Genomic DNA, 21,443 nt, shown 5'->3' with positions numbered 1-21,443 from the left:
TTTTATTACAAAATTCCATTCCTAAAAAAAGTATAATACAAATAAGTACAAATTCTGTAATGCTTGGGTTAAAATAGGTGTCTCCTTCGACCTGACGGTCTCGGGAAGGATTCCTTACAAATACATTAAATGAGAAGGGGTAGGGCACTCAATGCTCCAGTGCAAGCAGAGAGAGAGGTAAAGGTTCCCAGAAGGCTCCACTGCAAGCCAGGAGGAAAAGGAGGCCTAGAGTTCCACTACAAGCAGAGAGAAAGGTAAAGGTTCCCAGAAGGCTCCACTGCAAGCGAGGAGGAAAAGGAGGCCTAGAGTTCCACTACAAGCAAAGAGAGGTAAAGGTTCCCAGAAGGCTCCACTGCAAGACAGGAGAAAAAGGAGGCCTAGAGCTCCACTACAAGCAAAGAGAGAGGTAAAGGTTCCCAGAAGGCTCCACTGCAAGCCAGGAGGAAAAGGAGGCCTAGAGTTCCACTACAAGCAGAGAGAGAGGTAAAGGTTCCCAGAAGGCTCCACTGCAAGCCAGGAGGAAAAGGAGGCCTAGAGTTCCACTACAAGCAGAGAGAGAGGTACAGGTTCCCAGAAGGCTCAACTGAAAGCCAGGAGGAAAAGGAGGCCTAGAGCTCCACTACAAGCAGAGAGAGAGGTAAAGGTTCCCAGAAGGCTCCACTGCAAGCCAGGAGGAAAAGGAGGCCTAGAGTTCCACTACAAGCAGAGAGAGGTAAAAGTTCCCAGAAGGCTCCACTGCAAGCCAGGAGGAAAAGGAGGCCTAGAGTTTCACTACAAGCAGAGAGAGAGGTAAAGGTTCCCAGAAGGCTCCACTGCAAGCCAGGAGGAAAAGGAGGCCTAGAGTTCCACTACAAGCAGAGAAAGGTAAAGGTTCCCAGAAGACTCCACTGCAAGCCAGGAGGAAAAGGAGGCCTAGAGTTCCACTACAAGCAGAGAGAGGTAAAGATTCCCAGAAGGCTCCACTGCAAGCCAGGAGGAAAAGGAGGCCTAGAGTTCCACTACAAGCAGAGAGAGGTAAAGGTTCCCAGAAGGCTCCACTGCAAGCGAGGAGGAAAAGGAGGCCTATAGCTCCACTACAAGCAGAGAGAGAGGTAAAGGTTGCCAGAAGGCTCCACTGCAAGCCAGGAGGAAAAGGAGGCCTAGAGTTCCACTACAAGCAGAGAGAGAGGTAAAGGTTCCCAGAAGGCTCCACTGCAAGCGAGGAGGAAAAGGAGGCCTATAGCTCCACTACAAGCAGAGAGAGAGGTAAAGGTTGCCAGAAGGCTCCACTGCAAGCCAGGAGGAAAAGGAGGCCTAGAGTTTCACTACAAGCAGAGAGAGAGGTAAAGGTTCCCAGAAGGCTCCACTGCAAGCCAGGAGGAAAAGGAGGCCTAGAGTTCCACTACAAGCAGAGAAAGGTAAAGGTTCCCAGAAGACTCCACTGCAAGCCAGGAGGAAAAGGAGGCCTAGAGTTCCACTACAAGCAGAGAGAGGTAAAGATTCCCAGAAGGCTCCACTGCAAGCCAGGAGGAAAAGGAGGCCTAGAGTTCCACTACAAGCAGAGAGAGGTAAAGGTTCCCAGAAGGCTCCACTGCAAGCCAGGAGGAAAAGGAGGCCTAGAGTTCCACTACAAGCAGAGAGAGAGGTAAACGCTCCCAGCAGGCTCCACTGCAAGCCAGGGGGAAAAGGAGGCCTAGAGCTCCACTACAAGCAGAGAGAGAGGTAAAGGTTCCCAGAAGGCTCCACTGCAAGCCAGGAGGAAAAGGAGGCCTAGAGCTCCACTACAAGTAGAGAGAGAGGTAAACGTTCCCAGAAGGCTCCACTGCAAGCCAGGAGGAAAAGGAGGCCTAGAGCTCCACTACAAGCAGAGAGAGGTAAAGGTTCCCAGAAGGCTCCACTGCAAGCCAGGAGGAAAAGGAGGCCTAGAGTTCCACTACAAGCAGAGAGAGGTAAAGGTTCCCAGAAGGCTCCACTGCAAGCCAGAAGGAAAAGGAGGCCTAGAGTTCCACTACAAGCAGAGAGAGAGGTAAAGGTTCCCAGAAGGCTCCACTGCAAGCCAGGAGGAAAAGGAGGCCTAGAGTTCCACTACAAGCAGAGAGAGAGGTAAAGGTTCCCAGACGGCTCCACTGCAAGCCAGGAGGAAAAGGAGGCCTAGAGTTCCACTACAAGCAGAGAGAGAGGTAAACGCTCCCAGAAGGCTCCACTGCAAGCCAGGAGGAAAAGGAGGCCTAGAGTTCCACTACAAGCAGAGAGAGAGGTAAAGGTTCCCAGAAGGCTCCACTGCAAGCCAGGAGGAAAAGGAGGCCTAGAGCTCCACTACAAGTAGAGAGAGAGGTAAACGTTCCCAGAAGGCTCCACTGCAAGCCAGGAGGAAAAGGAGGCCTAGAGTTCCACTACAAGCTAAAGATTTGGGTTTGGGTAAGGTTCTTCAGAAGTTCCACTGGAAGCAAAGGAAGGGGTTTGACTAGCCAGACACTGATGCTTGTCGCTGAAATTCTGTCGGTGATATAGGTGCTCCAGGTGAGACGGTGGCGCTGGTGCTCCTTCGTTGTTACATGATCAGTGGTATTGCTGGTGTCGTCTACCAACATAGTAAGATTCACATAGTTGATGTTTTTCAATATAACCACGTGTCGGATGTTTGTAAATGAAATCATGTGGGATATTACAATTAGTGGTGGGCACAAAAACCGGTTTTTCGGTTTTCGCTTTTTAGGAAAACCGAAATCGGTTTTTGAGAATTAAAAAAAACGGTTTCGATTTTCTTTAAAACCAATTCAGTTTTTTTTTTTTTTTTTTTTTTTGCAAAATTGGGTCTATTTCTGACAAGACTAGTGTTTCGTTGCTCTCCAGAAACCGATTCCGTTCCACAGAAACAGTTTTGTGCGTTTTCCAAAAGTTTTCACGGAAACCGGTTTCGGTGAAAACTGAACCAGTTTTGAAGAAAATCGAAACCGGTTTCTGTGAAAAACCGAACCGGTTTTTGGAGAAAACCGAAACTGGTCTCGGTGAAAATCAAACTGGTGTTGAAGAAAATCGAAACATCGGTTTTCTAGAAACCGTTTTCCTGTTTTTATAAAAACCGGTTTTGCCCATTCCTAATTACAATACATATATTTTTTCCAGGACAGAAAATAATTTCGTATTATGGAGGTGTTCGTTATTGATAAGTGTGCCCATTAAGGAAGGTTTCACTGTTTTTTTGTATTATTCGTTGTAGAGTGCACTTAATTTAACTCCCAATACTCTCGCAATAACGATACTCTCAACAAAAAAACAAGCAAAATATGTGGAAGCCAAGAGTTATTCCTTGATTCATGATTCAATTTGTTTTGGGGCCATATTTGAATATTGGTCTCTTGAATTTGATTAAGTTAATTTGAATAGTTTCACTCCTTACAAAATACATCGGAAAGATAGAGGAAAGGTAGTACCATCTGCTGGCGATTATCGAACATTTACACTCATTTTAAGGATGTTAGTACTATCGTTAAGGTCAGATAGAAATATCGTTAATCAGATTAAAATTTTCTGACTTAAAATCCTATAATTAAACACTAACATAAACAGAATGCTTTACACCGTATATAACGTTTTATATGTTCAAAATTATTATACTTACGTTACATATTTTAAAATTAATATACTAATCAAAAATCCAAAATATAACCCAAAATTTACTAATTTAACACATAAGCTTATTGCATGTCTTGTGCACCATATGAATGAAACATAATTTATTCTGGTAATCCACAGTCAAGTGCGCTGATATGAATTTTCTCTGCTGTTTCGAAAAAGTCCTCAAATTTTCCATTCGACCGCGAGACCTCATATACTCCTCCAATGTTGAAACGAATCTGTACAATTAATGTATCTTCTGGATTGCATTGTATTGGCTGATCAAGTTCCAGTTCCATTTCGGCTTCCTTTTGTACGGTACCCTCAAACGCACCTTTAGCCACGGTATCAGACCCTTCTTTCGATACAGTCACAGAGATATCTTCCTTGTATACCTGTATAGTAGTATCATCAAACTCATCCTTTCTCTGGCCTTTCACATAAACCTTGCGCAAAGTGCAAGGAGTTTTGCAAACCAATTTAGATGTCACATCCGTATTGGCATCAATGCTCTGAAACTTTTTGTATATATCTTCATTTGACAGGCCATTGCTTGTTATTTCCTCTTCGCAGCAAAACTCAACTTTCCGCGAAGTCATTCTTCTTGATAAGGAGTTTCTACTATGGACTGAACGACATCGTCTTAAACTTTGCAAAAAGGATGCTGACCACGGCAGAGCTGCTTTAACTCTAATTATTTCCCTTACTGTCATTTCGTTAAAATGAATCTTTGACATAAGGTCATTTAAATATGTTTTTCTGTTGTCGGGTATTGGTAACGAACCATTGCACTCACATTGTTTTCCTGCCCAGCGATACATAGCCATAAAAAGTTTATATTCAGAAGAAATGTCCATGTTTGCGTGGTCTAGAAAATAAGAAATAGTCCTTTGAGGAATGTCTTCGGTGCCGAGATTATCTATAATTTGATCTGGATCAGTAGCCATGACCTGTAAGCATAGAAATATTGCATTGGGATTTACATTACGTTCACTTGCTAGATTCTACGTATTCACCTTAACCGACATATTAAAAGAAATATTTTAATTTCATTTATCACAGTAGTTGTGCTACTACAAACACTGCGGTGTCATTTTCGTTCACGCTAAAAAGGATGTAATTAAAATAGCAGAAAAAAAAACAAGGAAGATATAGAAAATTAACTCCGATACAAGCTTGAAATCACAGGACGGGACCAGTGGGACGTTCTCAAAACACGGAGGAAGAAGAAGAATGCTGGGCTGGCAGCCACACAATAATCCTTATAGACCTAAAAAATTTTAGAGTCACTTAGATCATGCAAAAGGGAAAGTGCTCTAGTATGGGCTTAAATTAGATTAGAGAAACGAGATGCATATTTTCGATATAGACTATAATGGCCTTCATTAACTGAACTCAATATGTTTATAATGATCTTTGCATTTCTCTCTCTCTCTCTCTAAAGCTGATAGGATGATAATCATACGACTTTCAGCCTCCTGTGCTTGTGACGTTAAAAGGAACAGCAATTACTTGTACAGCGTCACTCTATCCTAACCTGATGGGTTGCTGTTAGTGCAGATCGTTGAATTTCATCGGAGACAAGAGGAAAAAATGCAGACATCAGCGTACTTCATGTCTGTAATTAGCAGAACCTATCAGAATTTGAGGAGCTGATGCTGAACATATTGATCGAGATCCGTAATATCCTCGTAACACACATGATAAGTAATGTTTCTAAATAATTATGACTGTCGCGTGTGAAGAATATTCAATTCACACTTCATTAAAAGAATATACTATTTACATTTCCTTTGCAGTGTCAAATTAAGTAGGAAAACAAAGAAGCCTCTACCGAGTTTTAACGTTGAAGGTATCCTAGTTCTAGATTAGCATTTAACCTTTATTTTTAAAGTTTGGAATGGAACTGCATAGTATCTTTCCATATCAAGCTTATGCCTCTCGTCTTGAATTATTCGTACATTTATTTTCGATCTTGTTGATCATGAATATCTATCTGTTGCGCTTTTCTAACGGCGATAAGGGTGAAGAAACTCTTGTGATGTTCAAACTCTGTTCGAAACATGTTTAAGTACGTCCACTAGAAATTCACGCATCTAGCTCAAAGCTGGTACACGTAAGGAGATAATGCTAGTAGTACTGATCTCTACATAGTGCTCTAGGACGCTCTGAGCCTATAACACGGGTGTTCGGAAAACATACCTTGCTTATCTTTGTAGTTGTGTGCCCTCCCCAAGCGGAAACACAAGGAACTGTTTTGGCAGACAGCCGCTCCTACAAATTCTAAGTGTCTGGGATATAATATCTTAAGTCCGCCGTAGCTCATCCCGGAGATGGGCATTGATCGTTGTCAGAGTCTAGCTGAAGCTCAGGCATCTTACAACCATTTCCTACCTTCACGTGCTAGATAAAGTCGATGTGATTTGAGGTGCCTAGTATCAAAAATCCGCCACATACATTTAGCTTAGTTTCGAGTAATTTTGCAAAACGTGCAGTAAATCTCGATATATACACGTACAAAGTCCCATATTTGAACTAGTTTTTTCTTTAGTATGATGTACTAAGTTTTTAAACAAAATAGTGTTTCAATGGAATTCCTTTAGATGAAACATATATAAACGATATATAATTCAATTTCGGTAAAAGAAAATGGATTTGGCAGCTTTTGAGATTAGGCACTAAATCATTTATCTGGTGATTTATCAGGCCAAAGTAGAAAGGCAAAGACGGATAATATGGTAACTTATGCAATTCTGCTAGAGGATGAAGATCGTTCAGATAAGATCGCAGAACACGATTGATGATGTCACGAGTGTAAGATTCATTAATCCTACTATCCTGAATGAAGACCACAAGCGGATGGCATTCATAGTTTATTGTTTCACATGCAAGAATGCCAGGTGTGCGTATTGTATGGTGAGTGCGAACATTTTATTGTGTACCACAATGTGTAATCAAACAAAATATTTAATTAAAACACAGAGAATATTGTGTACCACAATGCGTAATCAAACAAAATATTTAATTGAATTTTAAAGTATGTATAAAATAGGCAATGTATGGAGTAGATGCAGTTTGAATATTCTTTAGGATTCATAATCCAATGGAAAATTTAGAGTGCCTTGACTTCTGCAATGCAAATGACCGGCTATGACTTCTAAAACTAGGAAGGTTCACAAAGAATGTGTAAGAATGTTGACACGACGGAAAAATGATATAAATACTACCGGATTCTCTTCCGGGTATGGGAAGTTCTATTTTGACGTCGAAACTCTGCGAGTCAGATTATTCATCATTAGTTTTTCTACTCCGTCATTCTGTCCATCAGAGGTTCTGCTTATCACCGTTACCAAAAGTAAGTGATTATGCATTTTCTTCTCTAGTCTTTAAGTCATACCAGTCCATACCATGCTCTGTGATTATTCAAATATTCAATCAGATCATTAAATTCTTATTTTAAATTATTTCTGTGTTATCGAATTTTATCTTTGAATTTCTATTCCCATGTTTATAATCAATTCTGAGCTACGTTTTCTTTACGCCCCCAAGACTTGCATTAATTTGAATTACTTCTTGGAGGAATTGGGTGGATGTCAAGGTCATTCAGTAATTTCATGTATGAGAATGGTTTGGTGTTCGCAACCCAGACAAAAGGTCTCCGTTTGACATGCCTCCGGAAGTCACAAAACCGGTCACGTTTAAGATAGATTGCGAACCTATTATAGGTTTTAGCAATATGTTGGATTTTCCTGCTCAACTGCATGTCGACAGATACGCACGAGATCGATGCTGTGTCTAAGGGAGAAATGTCCCTCCTCATTGAATACCACCGCCATTCATTCATAGCGTAGTCTCTGCGAACACCACCGAAAATGAGCAGGAGCCAAAGATAATCGTGCGAGAGGAACACGTGACCATTTGGTGTAACCTCCTGCCTGTCATTGTATACACCCTAATAGCATTAGACCTTTAATAGCCTTACTCAAACCTGAAAGGTCAAGTCTAAAACCTTGCACAAGTTTGCATTTATATGGCTGCAGACCGAACCACGTTTATAGCAAACTTGCTAGTTCTTCGATTGCAAGCTTGTTTGAGACTTGACAGTAATACATAATATAAGGCTAGCCTTAAAATGCTTTTAAATTGACACACCTGTCAATCATAACTTAAAATTTACACTTGGCAAAGTCATACACAGAGAGAACCTCTAAGGCTAAGTCTAACACGCAAGCATTCTGCACAGCCTTTATTCTTACATGTGGTCTAAGCATACTCAGGTTTGTACGTAAAAGCTATCTGAACTCCAAGTAAGACCTGAAAATTTATACTTTGCAGAGTCAAACACAGAGAGGATTCCTAAGGTTAAGTATATCAAGACCAATTAAGGGCAAACTTAGACTTACCGTAGACGTGCTTGCTTACTGGGTACACTACTGATAAACATGTCACGATCTACAGAAGCTGCCAGTATGAAAAAGAGTTACCCAGCCTTTCGCAACTCCACTATACTGTCTCGTTCGAACTCTTTTAATTTCATACTAGATGTTCACTGAGGTCGTTCTGACATTGCAGACACAGGCAACTACACTCATCATGCCCGGTCTCCTGGCAGAACAGTATGTATTACTCTTTTAGAGTAAGGCGGCACTGAGAAGGACATTCTGTCAGAGCAGGAGACAATTGTTCCACTTTCAAGGGGAGGTCTGCACGAACCATTGGGTCTGATAGTTCACATGGTATCTCAGTCGTAATCTTAGATAGACAGGGTTGGAAAATTAGTTCATTCATTGTGTTAGGAAGCGCAACCATATCGCCTCTTCTTCCCTTAAATATCTTTGGAGAATTCCTCAACTTTCCAGGCAGGTAGCAGAGACCGGCCAAAGGGCTATATAATTGCAAGAGAGAGTGAGAATTTCCTTCCTTCTTTTGGCAATCACCCGTACAACAGCAGCAGAACCAGCAACGAAGGCCAGTTGGAGTAAGGATAGGCAAAGGCGATACCTGGAGACAGTGATGAGAACGGGTCCACCAAGACTTTCACTAAGTGTTACAGTGTATGATTTAGACCACATGAGTGAAGAAGTGCGACTGGCGGATGGAGCATTATGTTAAATATCCAGCCTTTCCTTTTATTTACTTGTACAGTCTGAGGCAGTGTTATCTGTTTACAAATTCTTAAAATACATGAAACCTTTAAAAATTTTGATCATTATTCCATAGAATCGAAACCACCTTTATAACTCCACACGCCATTTGTGCAACCGAAATAAAATGCACCCTTTCAATTTGCTCGAGCGCAAACGCGACGGTGACGACTCTTGCTTCCAGGAATTTGAAGAAATAGATTCGACTTTACCAGGCTGTAGTCACTCCGTGAGATTGGGAACGTTGCCTGGCCGAGACGACTCTTGGCACCAAAAAGAAGGCTAACCCTTGCCTTAACCTTATACTTGATATTCCTACTCGCTAAAGGATTCCCCTCGACCAGTACTTACAATGTAGTCCGGATCCCACATTAAGCTATAGGTTCCTATCTCATAAAGCCTCAGTGCTGAACGGGACTCTAAATTCCAAATCGACTAACCAACCAAATAATACTTGTATTTAATACTTAAAAACATTAACGTACCTTCAAAACTTCTTCTTTGAGAAATTCCACATCACATTCAATCGCACAGTTCAGAATTTTCCACGCAGAGTCCACAGTGGTCATGGCTGCCAGAAAGATGCTGAATTCTCCTAGAAGATCTACTACCTTGTATTTGTATGCTAATAAACATAGGGTAATTGCTTCTTCAACTGAGGAAGGCTCACAGTCATAGAAGTACAAATATCTGAAATGAAGAAGGTTAATCATTTTCACATTCAGACCATCCTTATTTTTGTTAACCAATCTCAAAGCTTTTCTTTGGATTTAATTAGCGAAACAAATATAGATAAGTCGTGAATAGTTATTTACGCTTGATTACAATTCCCGTAATATTTTTAATGTTTACGAAAAACGCAGGATAATTACATAACTTTGAGAGACTTTTTACATTGAACAATAACAGATTAGTACGAAGCACAGCTGGTAAGATGTTAATTTCTGGTACTACTTAGCTTAACATAGAGGAAGTATTAGCAGAAAAATTAGGAAGTGACATAGTGATAAGAGTTTTATATTTGTTGTTTACAGCTGAAAAGGTAGGGCGTAATAGAGTGATGAGAGAATGATCCATTATATTTTCAGCTGAATCATAAGAATTCTATACGTATTATTTTCAGTTAAGAAATTGGGGAGTGATAAGAATTTGATTCATGTTATTTTAAGCTATGAAAATAGCGAGTTATAAGATTTCTATGCGTTATTTTACTCTGACAAATTAGCCTGTGATACATGCTACTTTCACTGAGATAAAGAAAGTGATAGAGTGACGAGAGTTTTATACATGCTATTAGAATTGTTCGGCATCCCGATTGAATCACCGTGTTAATAGAGGGAAAGGCAGAAGGAAAACCAGAAAGAGGAAGACTAAGGATAGGATATCTAGATGCAGTTATGAAGAAAAGACCTTATTAGAGTACAGAACAGCTCTCCCAAGAGAAAGAAAAGCTTTAAAATTTCCATGTTGCCCACCAACCTATGGTTGAGGTGAGAAAGAAGAAGATTAGGATTGTGGGAATCAAATGTCCACTTTGACGTCTTGTGGGAAACTATCCCTAGAAATACAATAGCATGAATGGACTAAGGTCAGGTTTATAACGTCACAAACTATGTACACTCATGTCCGAAATGATTGTCGCATATCTATAACTGTCTTCTTGTAAGAATATACTTTGATAATGATTTTGAAAGGTACTTTTAATACTGATACTATGCGTATAATCGGGAAATGTATATGTGTGCTAAATTTCATAGGAAAGAATTATAAATACGAAAATTAGAATGAGTAAAATAAAATGTTGCTAAATGGACAAGAAAGTTTTACTTTCGTTTTATTGTTCTTATTTACGGCATTTATTCCAAAGTTGGTCGTCCACCTAGTTTATGGCAAAAAGTGTAATAATTGGTTCCTTCCAGTACCAAAGTTTAATATTCAATTCACATAGTATTGACGAGCGAGTGTCAGCAAGTGAAGGTGGGTTAGAGCCCCGCGGGGCACGTTGTTTCCTGTCTTTATTACAGCTTAATGGGAAGTTGGACCTGTGTTCTAGAACCTTGCCGCCATATTCGTTTATTACTATTACATTGAAAAGTATAATTTTCTCCACGTTTCTTTACATTTATTTGCTTACTGCATTTTCTACAATTTATTTTTAGATTTATTAAGCCATGATTTAACTCACTTTTAATAGATTTTCGTGATTATCGTCAGCCATGTTTACAAAGCAAATGCTCATTACATTCCCATACTCCTACCATGAAGTAACCTTGCACCAAATGGTTCCCTCCGCTTGCCAAATAGTTCCATGTTTAGAACCGTTTTTATAAGAAAATAAACATAACTCTCGCTCTCCTTATACATTATCAAGCACACAAACAAGCAAATTAGTCATTTCTCTCCGGTAAGTTTTCAAAATTTTGCTAGAAACGGACGACCAACTTTGGAACTTAACCCTTATTTACTTGCTCTTTTGACATGAAATTTGTCACATACATGTCTTTGTCGATTATACACATACTAACATTATAAGAAATACCGGGCGAATTCATTATCAAATTATATTCATACAACAACATATTTATAGACATGCGACAATAATTTTGGACATGAGTATACATATTCAGGAAACAAACTGGAATACCCCGATAGCCAGAAGGTAGTGCGTTGTTGAACATGTTGTATGTAAGTACACCATGAAGAATGCACAACTGTCAGTGAGTTTTCTTTACGAATTCAAACTGGGACATCTTTCAAAGGAAGTCACAAAAACATGAACATTGCATTTACTCCAGGAATGGTGATTGAACGCACCATTCGGATTTGATTGATCTGGCGCCACAGTCTTGCAAAATTATCCCTGTACCCACCGACCAACATCATTGTTAGATCAGATGAGATCCGCAGAACATCGTTCAAGAGGACCCTCGGATAATGGGATTTGAACCAGATGAGCTCCGCCGGGAATCAAACATGAGTTTCCCGCGGCAGGGATGCGTAAACTAATTCATGCAATATATATATATATCCCGGAAGAAATATGTTCACTTATCCTAAGCGAATACGAAAATTAAATTCTTTCTCCCCTTAGAAATGTAGCCGAGAGTACGTGAAAGTAAAAATTTTTTCAGAGGTTCTTTAACCTTAAAATCACCATAATGCTTTCACTCATGCGATGGATATCTGTACCTTTTACTTTATGAACGCGAATTTGAAGAACTGCAACTGTAGACACATTCGTCGAGAAGAGAAATATCTTTTTATGAGATACATCTATGGACGCTTTGTTCAATTTACGTTCAGCGGCGGAACGTGTTTAATGACCTACTCCTCAACAAATAAATTTATAAGATTTTCTTTTCTCATGAGGAATACACATTTATTATTGAGCACATTTAGCGCGTTTCTCCTTATTACTTCAAATTTGAAAACTTCTGTTGATCCTGTCAAATTTTCACACAGTAATCAGTAGAACTTATTTTGAAATATAGCTTGTGATGATCGGCAAAAAGAAGTTGAGAATTGTTAGTTTCATTAATAAGAAGAATGTTATTAATAACAAGAAATTATAAATTAACCAAGAAAGTTCTATTCCTTTTTCATCCACAACCTTCGAACATCGATATGTCACCTAAGACGTACCTGGATCAAAAATAGTCCCCATCAGCATCGACGATCTTCTGCCAATGTTCTGGAAGGCCATCTCGGTAGAAATTGTGGGTAATGAAGCGAAGAATTCGTCAAGTGCATTTTGCATTTTTCCTAGGGATTTGAACTGCGTCTTCAAAGGTGATTGTCCAAGAAATGGTACATTAATACACGATGCCGTGAGCAGTCCATCAAACACGCAGGGGGCCTTCTTTTGGTGTGGTGCTGGTTTCGGCTGTTTTGCAACCAGTTCATTGGATGCTAACCAATAATGAAGGCGCCGCGGAGCTTCGCACAGGACCCACTTCTCATCACATGTCAACGCCCTGTCCAGAAATGACTCCTTCCTCAGATGAAACAGCAAAGAAACACAAGTGTCTGCCAGCGTTGCCTTCTGGCTTGGAGTCAAATCATGTGGGACCCATCGACCCAACTTGTAGTGCTTCCCAAGTTGATGGAAGTGCTGCCGAATGGTTTCTCTACTCACACTGAATTGTAGTCCCAGTTTCTCACATGTCTGTCCACTGTTCGCCTCAGTTGCTGCCTGAAGATCTTCATTTGTAAATATGTTGATCTTCCGGCGTGTGGTGCGTCTTCGAGTGTTTCGTCACCGTCCTTAAATTTGTTAAACCACCGCTGCACTGTCCGCGTAGTCATGACACCTTCGTCAAAGGCCTGGCATATCTTCCGCCCCGCTGCAGCGCCTTTGACCCCAGTTTGAACTCGTACAGCATATACGCTCTTATGACGCTCTGTGGAGGTCCCCTCTGTCCTTACGCAAGTTCACGGTGTAACTGAACTTCCACAACCAGGTAGTATGTTAGGTATACACACACTAATAACTGATGTTCGCCTTATCTCCATTCGCATTCAAATCACGGTGTGAAGACCAATGGAACTCAGTTCTCTACATAAAGCTACAGAACTTTCTTGATTATCTTTATATAAAGAACATAGGTGGGATCTTCGAGGCACTTCCGACGGACTATGAACTTTTCAGTTACATATTTTTGCATTTTAGGATTTGGCCTAAGATTTACTTTTCCGTTTGTCTGTTTGTTAATTAATTTACTTTTCCGTTTATCTATTTGTTAATTAATTAATAAAGTTAAGTAGAGGGCTAGTTTCTTTTCAACTTCCTCTAAGCCACCAGAAGATAATCACGTGAGATGGCGAAACGCAAATTAGTCAGATCTGTTCATTGGAGATTGCATGTCCTCCATACCAAAAGGCAGACTCTGATGTTTAATTATTATAGAGTAGGGAGTGTGAAACCGTATCGAATGTAACCGAATCGCTCGGCAAGTGTGAACTACGGGATATAATTTAATTTCTTCAGGCGGCTGCTAATTTCCCTGAAATTCCCAAGATTAGGTACTTCAGAAACCATATTTTATCCCCTTTCACAAAGCATATGGATCATGCGTTCATCAATTTCGTCTTCCGTCACAGATATTCACATTTGTCTTCTCTCACCGTGTAAGTCGGTAAGTGTTTTTTATACTCTCTGTAGCATTTGTCCACACAGCAATCACTTATAAAGTTAGTTCAGGTCATAATCCTTAACTATTCGACCAAGAATGGTAGCTGTATTGTGCCGTTATGCCAGGAGAAATCGAATTACAAGATGTCCCAAAAGTAATGAAATAGTTGTACATTTTATTTCGTCGCGCTTCGGTTGAAGCACGTTCGGGTGTGTTGATATAGGTGGGGAGAGCCCTTAGCTTTGCAATGCATCCTAGATCAGTCTGCTCCGAGCATCGGTGGCGCCAAGATCGCTGATTTAGTGAACCTCTGTTTTCAAATCACGTCATGGCAGTTACGTTCGAACAATGTTGGGAAATCAAGTTCTGCACAAAACTCGACAGAAACGCTGTAGAAACTCATGAACTGCTGCAGAAAAGAGTGATCTGCGTACAAAAAGATATTGTCACTGCCTGGCTGCTGCATCACGACAATGCACACCCAACCACACGTCTCTGCGAATCCATGAGTTGCTGTCGAAATATAACGTGACAACGCTTCCGCAGCCACTATACAGTACCGACTTTGCTCCGTCTAACTTTTCTGTTCCTCAAGATCAAGAAATTATTCAAAGCATGCTATTTTTGACAGCATTGAGGTTATCCAAGCGGCTGTGACAACAGCTTTAAAGGAGATTCCCATCGAGGCCGTCAAGAAGATATACCGGACATGGGAGAGTCGGTAGAAAAAAATGTGTAGATGCTCATGGACAATACTTGGAAGAATATTAACCCTTTGAACAGATCTTGCTAATACATCTTTTTAAAAATATATTTCATGACTTTTTGGACAGCCTGTTTACTATGTAGTTCATTCTTGGCGGGCGGTACGATTGTATTCGATACGGTTTCAATACTCGCTATTCCACAGTGATTGAGCACCAGAGTCTGTCTTTTAGTACGGAGGATGTACGAGATGAAACGAACAGGTTTGACTAATTTGCGTTTCGTCATCTCTTCTCTGGCGGCTTAATGGGGATTAAAAAAAACACAACCCTCGTACTATGAATGCCATTTTGAAAGAGGATTTTACAATATGATTAACTTTTCACTCTTCTCACTTCTTAGTTTCTATGAATGTCGAAACAATACGGCATTGTTCATTTTGGAAATGAAATCTTTAAGTTTTACGTCCAACGATTATGCCGGTTAGGTTAAAGGAGACAGTGATGATGAGAAATGAATGAAATGATGGAATGAAGAAAGTGAGAGGAAACGGTAAAATCCTGAGAAAACCTGCGCATACGGTGTTTGTCCACCACAAAGTTCACTTGGCGCGAGCTGGGATCGAACCAGAGACACCATACTCCAAAGGTGAACACTCTACCACTAAGCCACCGCGGCTCCTTGTTTATTTTGGTGTTCATTCCAGATGAAGTACGAGAACATGTCTGATTTCGATTGTTACTGTGTCTATCGCGTAAAATATCTACTTACCTTAAAAATATCCAAAATGTCTCAGGGTCTTCATCAGGTAATGATATAATGTTATTTTCTTCAGCTACACCTTTCAAGAGATTTTCAAAGACAGGGCTGTTTGCAACAAGGATAAGTCGATGAACGAGGAATTCCTGTTAAAGAAAAATTATTATTTAATAATTACTTTATTTCGCTTCAGTTTTGTATTTTTTTAAAAAAGAAAGAACTGAAAAGTATATGCGATATTGTTTCGAAGTTTAACCCTTTAAGGATGTATGGTAACTTTGGTTACCATGGAATAGTGTTGTCTTTGACAGCTTATTTACGTTCTACAACAGATATTTAAGCAGATTTCTTTATTGATCAAGTCAAGCATGGATCAAAGAGCACCCCAGATGCATTTTGGAACCGGATGGTCAACTTGCTGGCGCCAAGTGAGAGCGGAAGGGAGTAACTTTTATTTTTATCTTGAGACAAATTTCAAAAACTTTTTCACGCCCTTAATTTTCAAGATATCAAATTGAAATTTTGCATATTGGTTGTGTGCACCTTTGAGTATTTCTAAATTTTTTTGAGACCCCTATGTGAACCCGGGTCCAAGCTCGGGCCCGAGTGACGCAATTATTCCGAGGGGGTGATTTTTCAGAAAAATTTCCGGTTTTTCCCGAATTTCCAGCTTCAGATATGATACGGACATGTAAGTGATACCGTTGGAAAGGGCTCGTTATACTGAAGAAAATGCCGTTTGAAGCATGATTCTAGGCCAAATAGTAGTGGCGCAGTGAATTTTTATTATATATATATATATATATATATATATATATATATATATATATATATATATATATATATATGGCTCACTTTCAAACTTACAAATTTTTTCAAGATACAAGATTGAAAATTTCAAACGTTGTGTACCTAACTACGTATTTTTTAAAGAAATTTTCAGATCCCAACTTGAACCCAAGCCCAGACCAGAGGGGCACAAAAATTTTGATTATTTTTTCGAAAAAAAAAAAGCTCGGTTTCCCTGATTTTACCGTTTGTGTTGTGTAATACGCACAAGCGAGTGGGAAGGACGCTCTATTCTGAAAAAAGAAAGAGGTATGAACGATGATGCTACGATAAATGGTAAGGAAGCAGTAGCTGTTCGACTGAAAATCTAAAATTCACCTCAGAAATCTAAAATTCACATCAGAATTTTCTCACCTAAAAGGGTTAAACTAAAAGCACAATATTTTACTAATTCTAAAATATTATTTGCATCTAAATAAAGACAATATCAAAAAGATGAAGGATATAGCAATCGAAAGAGCTCATAAGCTGAACAAAATAATATAGATGAGTGTAAATTATCATGACTAGTTTTCGAGAAAGTCGAAAAAATACTTATTTATTTTTTGTACCTACAACAGTACGGAGTATGGTTAATGAAATACATCCCAAAATTATGATTAACCCATAGTATGGTTAATAAGATATAGCCCAAAAATATGATTAACCCATAATATGGTTAATGAGATATAGCCCAAAATTATGATTAACCCATAATATGGTTAATTGAGATATAGCCCAAAATTATGATTAACCCATAATATGGTTAATTGAGATATAGCCCAAAATTATGATTAACCCATAATATGGTTAATTGAGATATAGCCCAAAATTATGATTAACCCATAATATGGTTAATGAGATATAGCTCAAAATTAGGATTAACTCTCAAAGTTCAATTTTTGTTTAAGTATAATATTTCGAAATATGATAATCGATAAATTACATCGAAGTGAACATAATAATATTGATTTGATTTTGGGTTTGCACGCCATTCAACAACGAGGCTGCATGAGAAGTGGACTTAAAGCTTAACGTGGGATCCGAAGCACATGAAACAAAATAAGATGCCGTGAGGATAAAGAAATTTGCATGAAGTGATTCTCGTGAGAAATCGAGAAGAAAAGAACTAACTTTTACGGCACTAAAAGAAAAAAAAGTATGTCGTTTGATGAGTAATAACTGAGCTGTCTGAAAGCAGAGTGAACTAACTTCTAATTTCGCTGATTTTTAAGTTTAAGTATGAATTCATTTCAGAGTACAGGATGCATCCTCTACCACAACGAACTCAGCGGTAGAAACGGTCACGTGAAGCCCACTCCCCAATGACATCAATTGGTCTCAAGTTATGACTGTTATCCAAAATGCTCGTTTCCCGTATAGCATGAAAATGTAATTAGTTCTGATAGATTTAATTCTACTGGAACAGGTTTGTTTACTTATTAGGACGACACAACTAGAATTTATATATTAATACGCCCATCCGTTATTCCTTACGATAATTCTTAAACGGATGTAAATTCTTGAATTCTTTTTTCTAACAATAGATAGCTAGAGCTATTTTCTCGAATGGGTTAGTTAATGGGGTTAATCCGTTAACATCTTAACTTGTAACGGATATTATGTCTTCCCGTTAGTGCACACTATAACTTTTGAGCCAAATCTGATTTAACAATTCTGATTTTCTTTACACATTTCGCTTTTCTAGATTACAAGAAACGTTCTTCAGCCGTTGATATCTATCGGACGACATTGAAGCTTCTAATCTCTTTCCAGCCTTAGAAAAAAGTAGATGTAAGCAAATCCACCTGACTAACAGTGGGTCGATGACCAGTGATTGGTTGTTGGTCTCACTGCACTAATATCCTACCGCAATATAATCCCTACTAAAATAATAATTTCAAATAAAGATATCTGTATTTATTCTGCATTTTGTGATAAGAAACGCAATATATATAATATTTAACAACAGATGCAGCTTTATTTCAACATCACCAGTACTTTGACATATAGTATTTACTGCGCATGCGTATGAGTTCGCGCGCCGACTCATTTGAAATTATAGAGTGCAGAGTTTCATGGCGACAATAATCCATTTTCGTCTCGTATTATGAAACACAAAAGAGGACAACAGGAACAGAGAAAATCTCGATTTAAGAACATACATAATTCCAACATAGCAGTAGTCAGTATCAGTGCGTTAATTATTTACCAACTAACCGGATCCTTATACTGTGGAAATTATGCGATAACAGTAAGCTAGCAGACGATCTTGCTGTTCACGTCTCTCGATGCCGAAGCACGTGTGAGCCGCGGAGTAGTATATTTCTCTTTGTTGACGTCTACTTTGTTCTAAGGCTGGAAAGATTTTAGTGCGTGATCCTTGTTTCCGTCTACAACAGTTTATTTATTTTCTGTACCGCGTGCTGCATTCTAAAAGTACCACCTGAAGCACCGAAAAAACTAGAAACGCTAGAAATATACGGTTTGTGGTAAACAACAATGTCAAATGGGGCTCGTCACACGGAGGTATGGTGTGGTAAGAAAAATATTAACAAATGGGTGTTAACAGGACGGAAGTGAATTTTTTGTAATAGAACGATAGACAAAATCGTGAATAACATGAAAGAGCACATGTGGAGAAATACAAGGTGCATTTCGCCAGCCCCCCCACCTTAGAGTTTCGAAAAAAAACCTATGCCAATCGTTTGTGCTACGTTTGTGCCGGAATGTACCGCAAAAATTTTCGTTTGTACCACTTCCGGTACGAAGTTATAATAGTTTTATAGTGGGGGGGGCTGGGGAAACGGCAGCCCCCCCACCTTGGAATTTCGAAACGAAACCTATGCCAATCGTTTGTGCTACGTTTGTGCCGGAATGTACCGCAAAAATTTTCGTTTGTACCACTTCCTTTACGAAGTTATAAGGGTTTTAAAGTGGGGGGGCTGGGGAAACGGCAGCCCCCCCACCTAGGAATTTCAAAACAAAACCTATGCCAATCGTTTGTGCAACGTTTGTGCCGGAATGTACCGCAAAAATTTTCGTTTGTACCACTTCCGGTACGAAGTTATAAGGGTTTTAAAGTGGGGGGGCTGGAGAAACGGCAGTCCGCCACCTAGGAATTTCAAAACTAAACCTATGCCAATCGTTTGTGCTACGTTTGTGCCGCAATGTACCGCAAAAATTTTCGTTTGTACCACTTCCGGTACGAAGTTATAAGGGTTTTCAAGTGGGGGGGCTGGAGAAACGGCAGTCTCCAAACTTCGAATTTCGAAACAAAGCCTATGGCAATCGTTTGTGCTACGTTTGTCCCGGAATGTATCGTAAACATTTTCGTTTGTACCACTTCCGGTACGAAGTTATAAGGGTTTTAAAGTGGGGGGCTGGAGAAAAGGCAGCCTCCAAACTTGGAATTTTGAAACAAAACCTATGCCAGTCGTTAGTGCTAAGTTTGTGCCGGAATGTACTGTAAAAATTTTCGTTTGTACCACTTCCGGTACGAAGTTATAAGAGTTTTAAAGCGGAGGTTGGGGAAACGGCAGCCCCCACCTAGGAATTTCAAAACAAAACCTATGCCAATCGTTTGTGGTACGTTTGTGCCGGAATGTACCGCAAAAATTTTCGTTTGTACCACTTCCGGTACGAAGTTATAAGGGTTTTGAAGTGGAGGGGCTGGAGAAACGAAAGCATCCAACCTTGGAATTTCGAAACAAAACCTATGGCAATCGTTTGTGCTACGTTTGTGCCGGAATGTACCGCAAAAATTTTCGTTTGTACCACTTCCGGTACGAAGTTGTAAGGGTTTTGAAGTGGCGGGCTGGGCCAACGGCAGCCCCCCACCTAGGAACTTCAAAGCAAAATTTATGTCATTCGTTTGTGCTACGTTTGTGCCTGAATGTACCGCAAAAATTTTCGTTTGTACCACTTCCGGTACGAAGTTATAAGGGTTTATAAGTGGGTGGGGGGGGGGCTGGAGAAACGGAAGCCTCCAACCTTGGAATTTCGAAACAAAACCTATGCCAATCGTTTGTGCTAAGTTTGTGCCGGAATGTACCGCAAAAAATTTCGTTTGTACCACTTCCGGTACGAAGTTATAAGAGTTGTAATGTGAGGGCTGCGGAAACGGCAACCCCTTCCTTGGAATTTCGAAACAAAACCTATGCCAATCGTTTTTGCTACGTTTGTGCCGGAATATACCGCAAACATTTTCGTTTGTACCACTTCCGGTACGAAGTTATAAGGGTTTTAAAGTGGGAGGGCTGGAGAAACGGCAGCCTCCCTACTTGGAATTTCGAAACAAAACCTATACCAATCGTCTGTGCTATGTTTGTGCCGGAATGTACCGCAAAAATTTTCGTTTGTACCACTTCCGGTACGAAGTTATAATAGTTTTAAAGTGGGGGGCAAAATTCAGAAACATCAAATTCAATACAAATAGAGATAGAAACATTGAGTTAACGGGAATCGTTAGTGCGCTTATAAGCACTAAGCACTAACGTTAGGGCTATCATATTTTGGGATTTATTCAAGATTTTTGGTGGGGGAGCCAATTTCAGAAATATCAAATTCTATACAAATAAAGGTAGAAACATAGTGTTAACAGCAATCATTAGTGCATCATTAGTGCACTTATTCGCACTAAGCACTAACGTTAGCGCTACTATATTTTGAGATTTATTCAAAAAATTTGGTGGGGTGGTCAATTTCAGAAATATCAAATTCTATACAAATAGAGATAGGAACATAGAGTTAACGGCAATCGTTAGTGCATCGTTAGTGCACTTAAAATACTAAACACTGACGTTAGTGCTACAATATTTTGGGATTTATTCAAGATTTTAGATGGGGGCCAACTTCAGAAATATCAAATTCTATACAAATAGAGGTAGAAACATGCAGTTAAAGACAATCGTTGTTGCATCGTTAGTGCACTTAAATGCACTAAGCATTAAGGTTAGCATTACCATATTTTGGGATTTATTCAAGATTTCTGGTGGGACCAACTTCAGAAATATCAAATTTCATACAAACATTTAGTGCTTTCTAGAAGCACTAACAATACACTAATGAATGGCATTAATTTTTTGTTAGTGCTTGAAGTTGACGCAAGTTCACCGTGCCCTCCAAAGATATTGTACCTGTAGCACCTACACTAATGAAGTACTAACGTTAGGGGTTGGTGCACTAAGAACCACTAACAATTGCACTAGAAGATATCATTAGTGCTTTTGAATATGGCGGAAATTTGATGCAATTAAAAATTCCCAATAAATGTCTT

General features: G+C 39.5%; 1 protein-coding gene across 1 annotated transcript in view; it reads right to left on the bottom strand.

Annotated features, from left to right (window-relative positions):
- Window positions 1-3,572: 3,572 nt before the first annotated feature.
- The window catches only part of LOC145672757 (BTB/POZ domain-containing protein 2-like), a 33,652-nt gene continuing 15,781 nt past the window's right edge, over window positions 3,573-21,443 (bottom strand). Inside the window, exons 4-6 of the mRNA XM_081741924.1 lie at window positions 15,350-15,483; window positions 9,227-9,431; window positions 3,573-4,547 (exon numbers count right to left, since the gene is read on the bottom strand). Coding sequence (XP_081598050.1) covers window positions 3,717-4,547; window positions 9,227-9,431; window positions 15,350-15,483 — 1,170 coding nt within the window. The 3' untranslated portion in view covers window positions 3,573-3,716. The remainder of the gene's footprint in view (window positions 4,548-9,226; window positions 9,432-15,349; window positions 15,484-21,443) is intronic.

Source organism: Thermobia domestica, chromosome 16 (assembly GCF_964235325.1).
Source record: "Thermobia domestica chromosome 16, izTheDome1.hap1.1, whole genome shotgun sequence".
In the NCBI taxonomy this organism is placed as follows: Eukaryota; Metazoa; Arthropoda; class Insecta; order Zygentoma; family Lepismatidae; genus Thermobia; species Thermobia domestica.
This window is presented reverse-complemented; position numbering and strand designations above follow the sequence as displayed.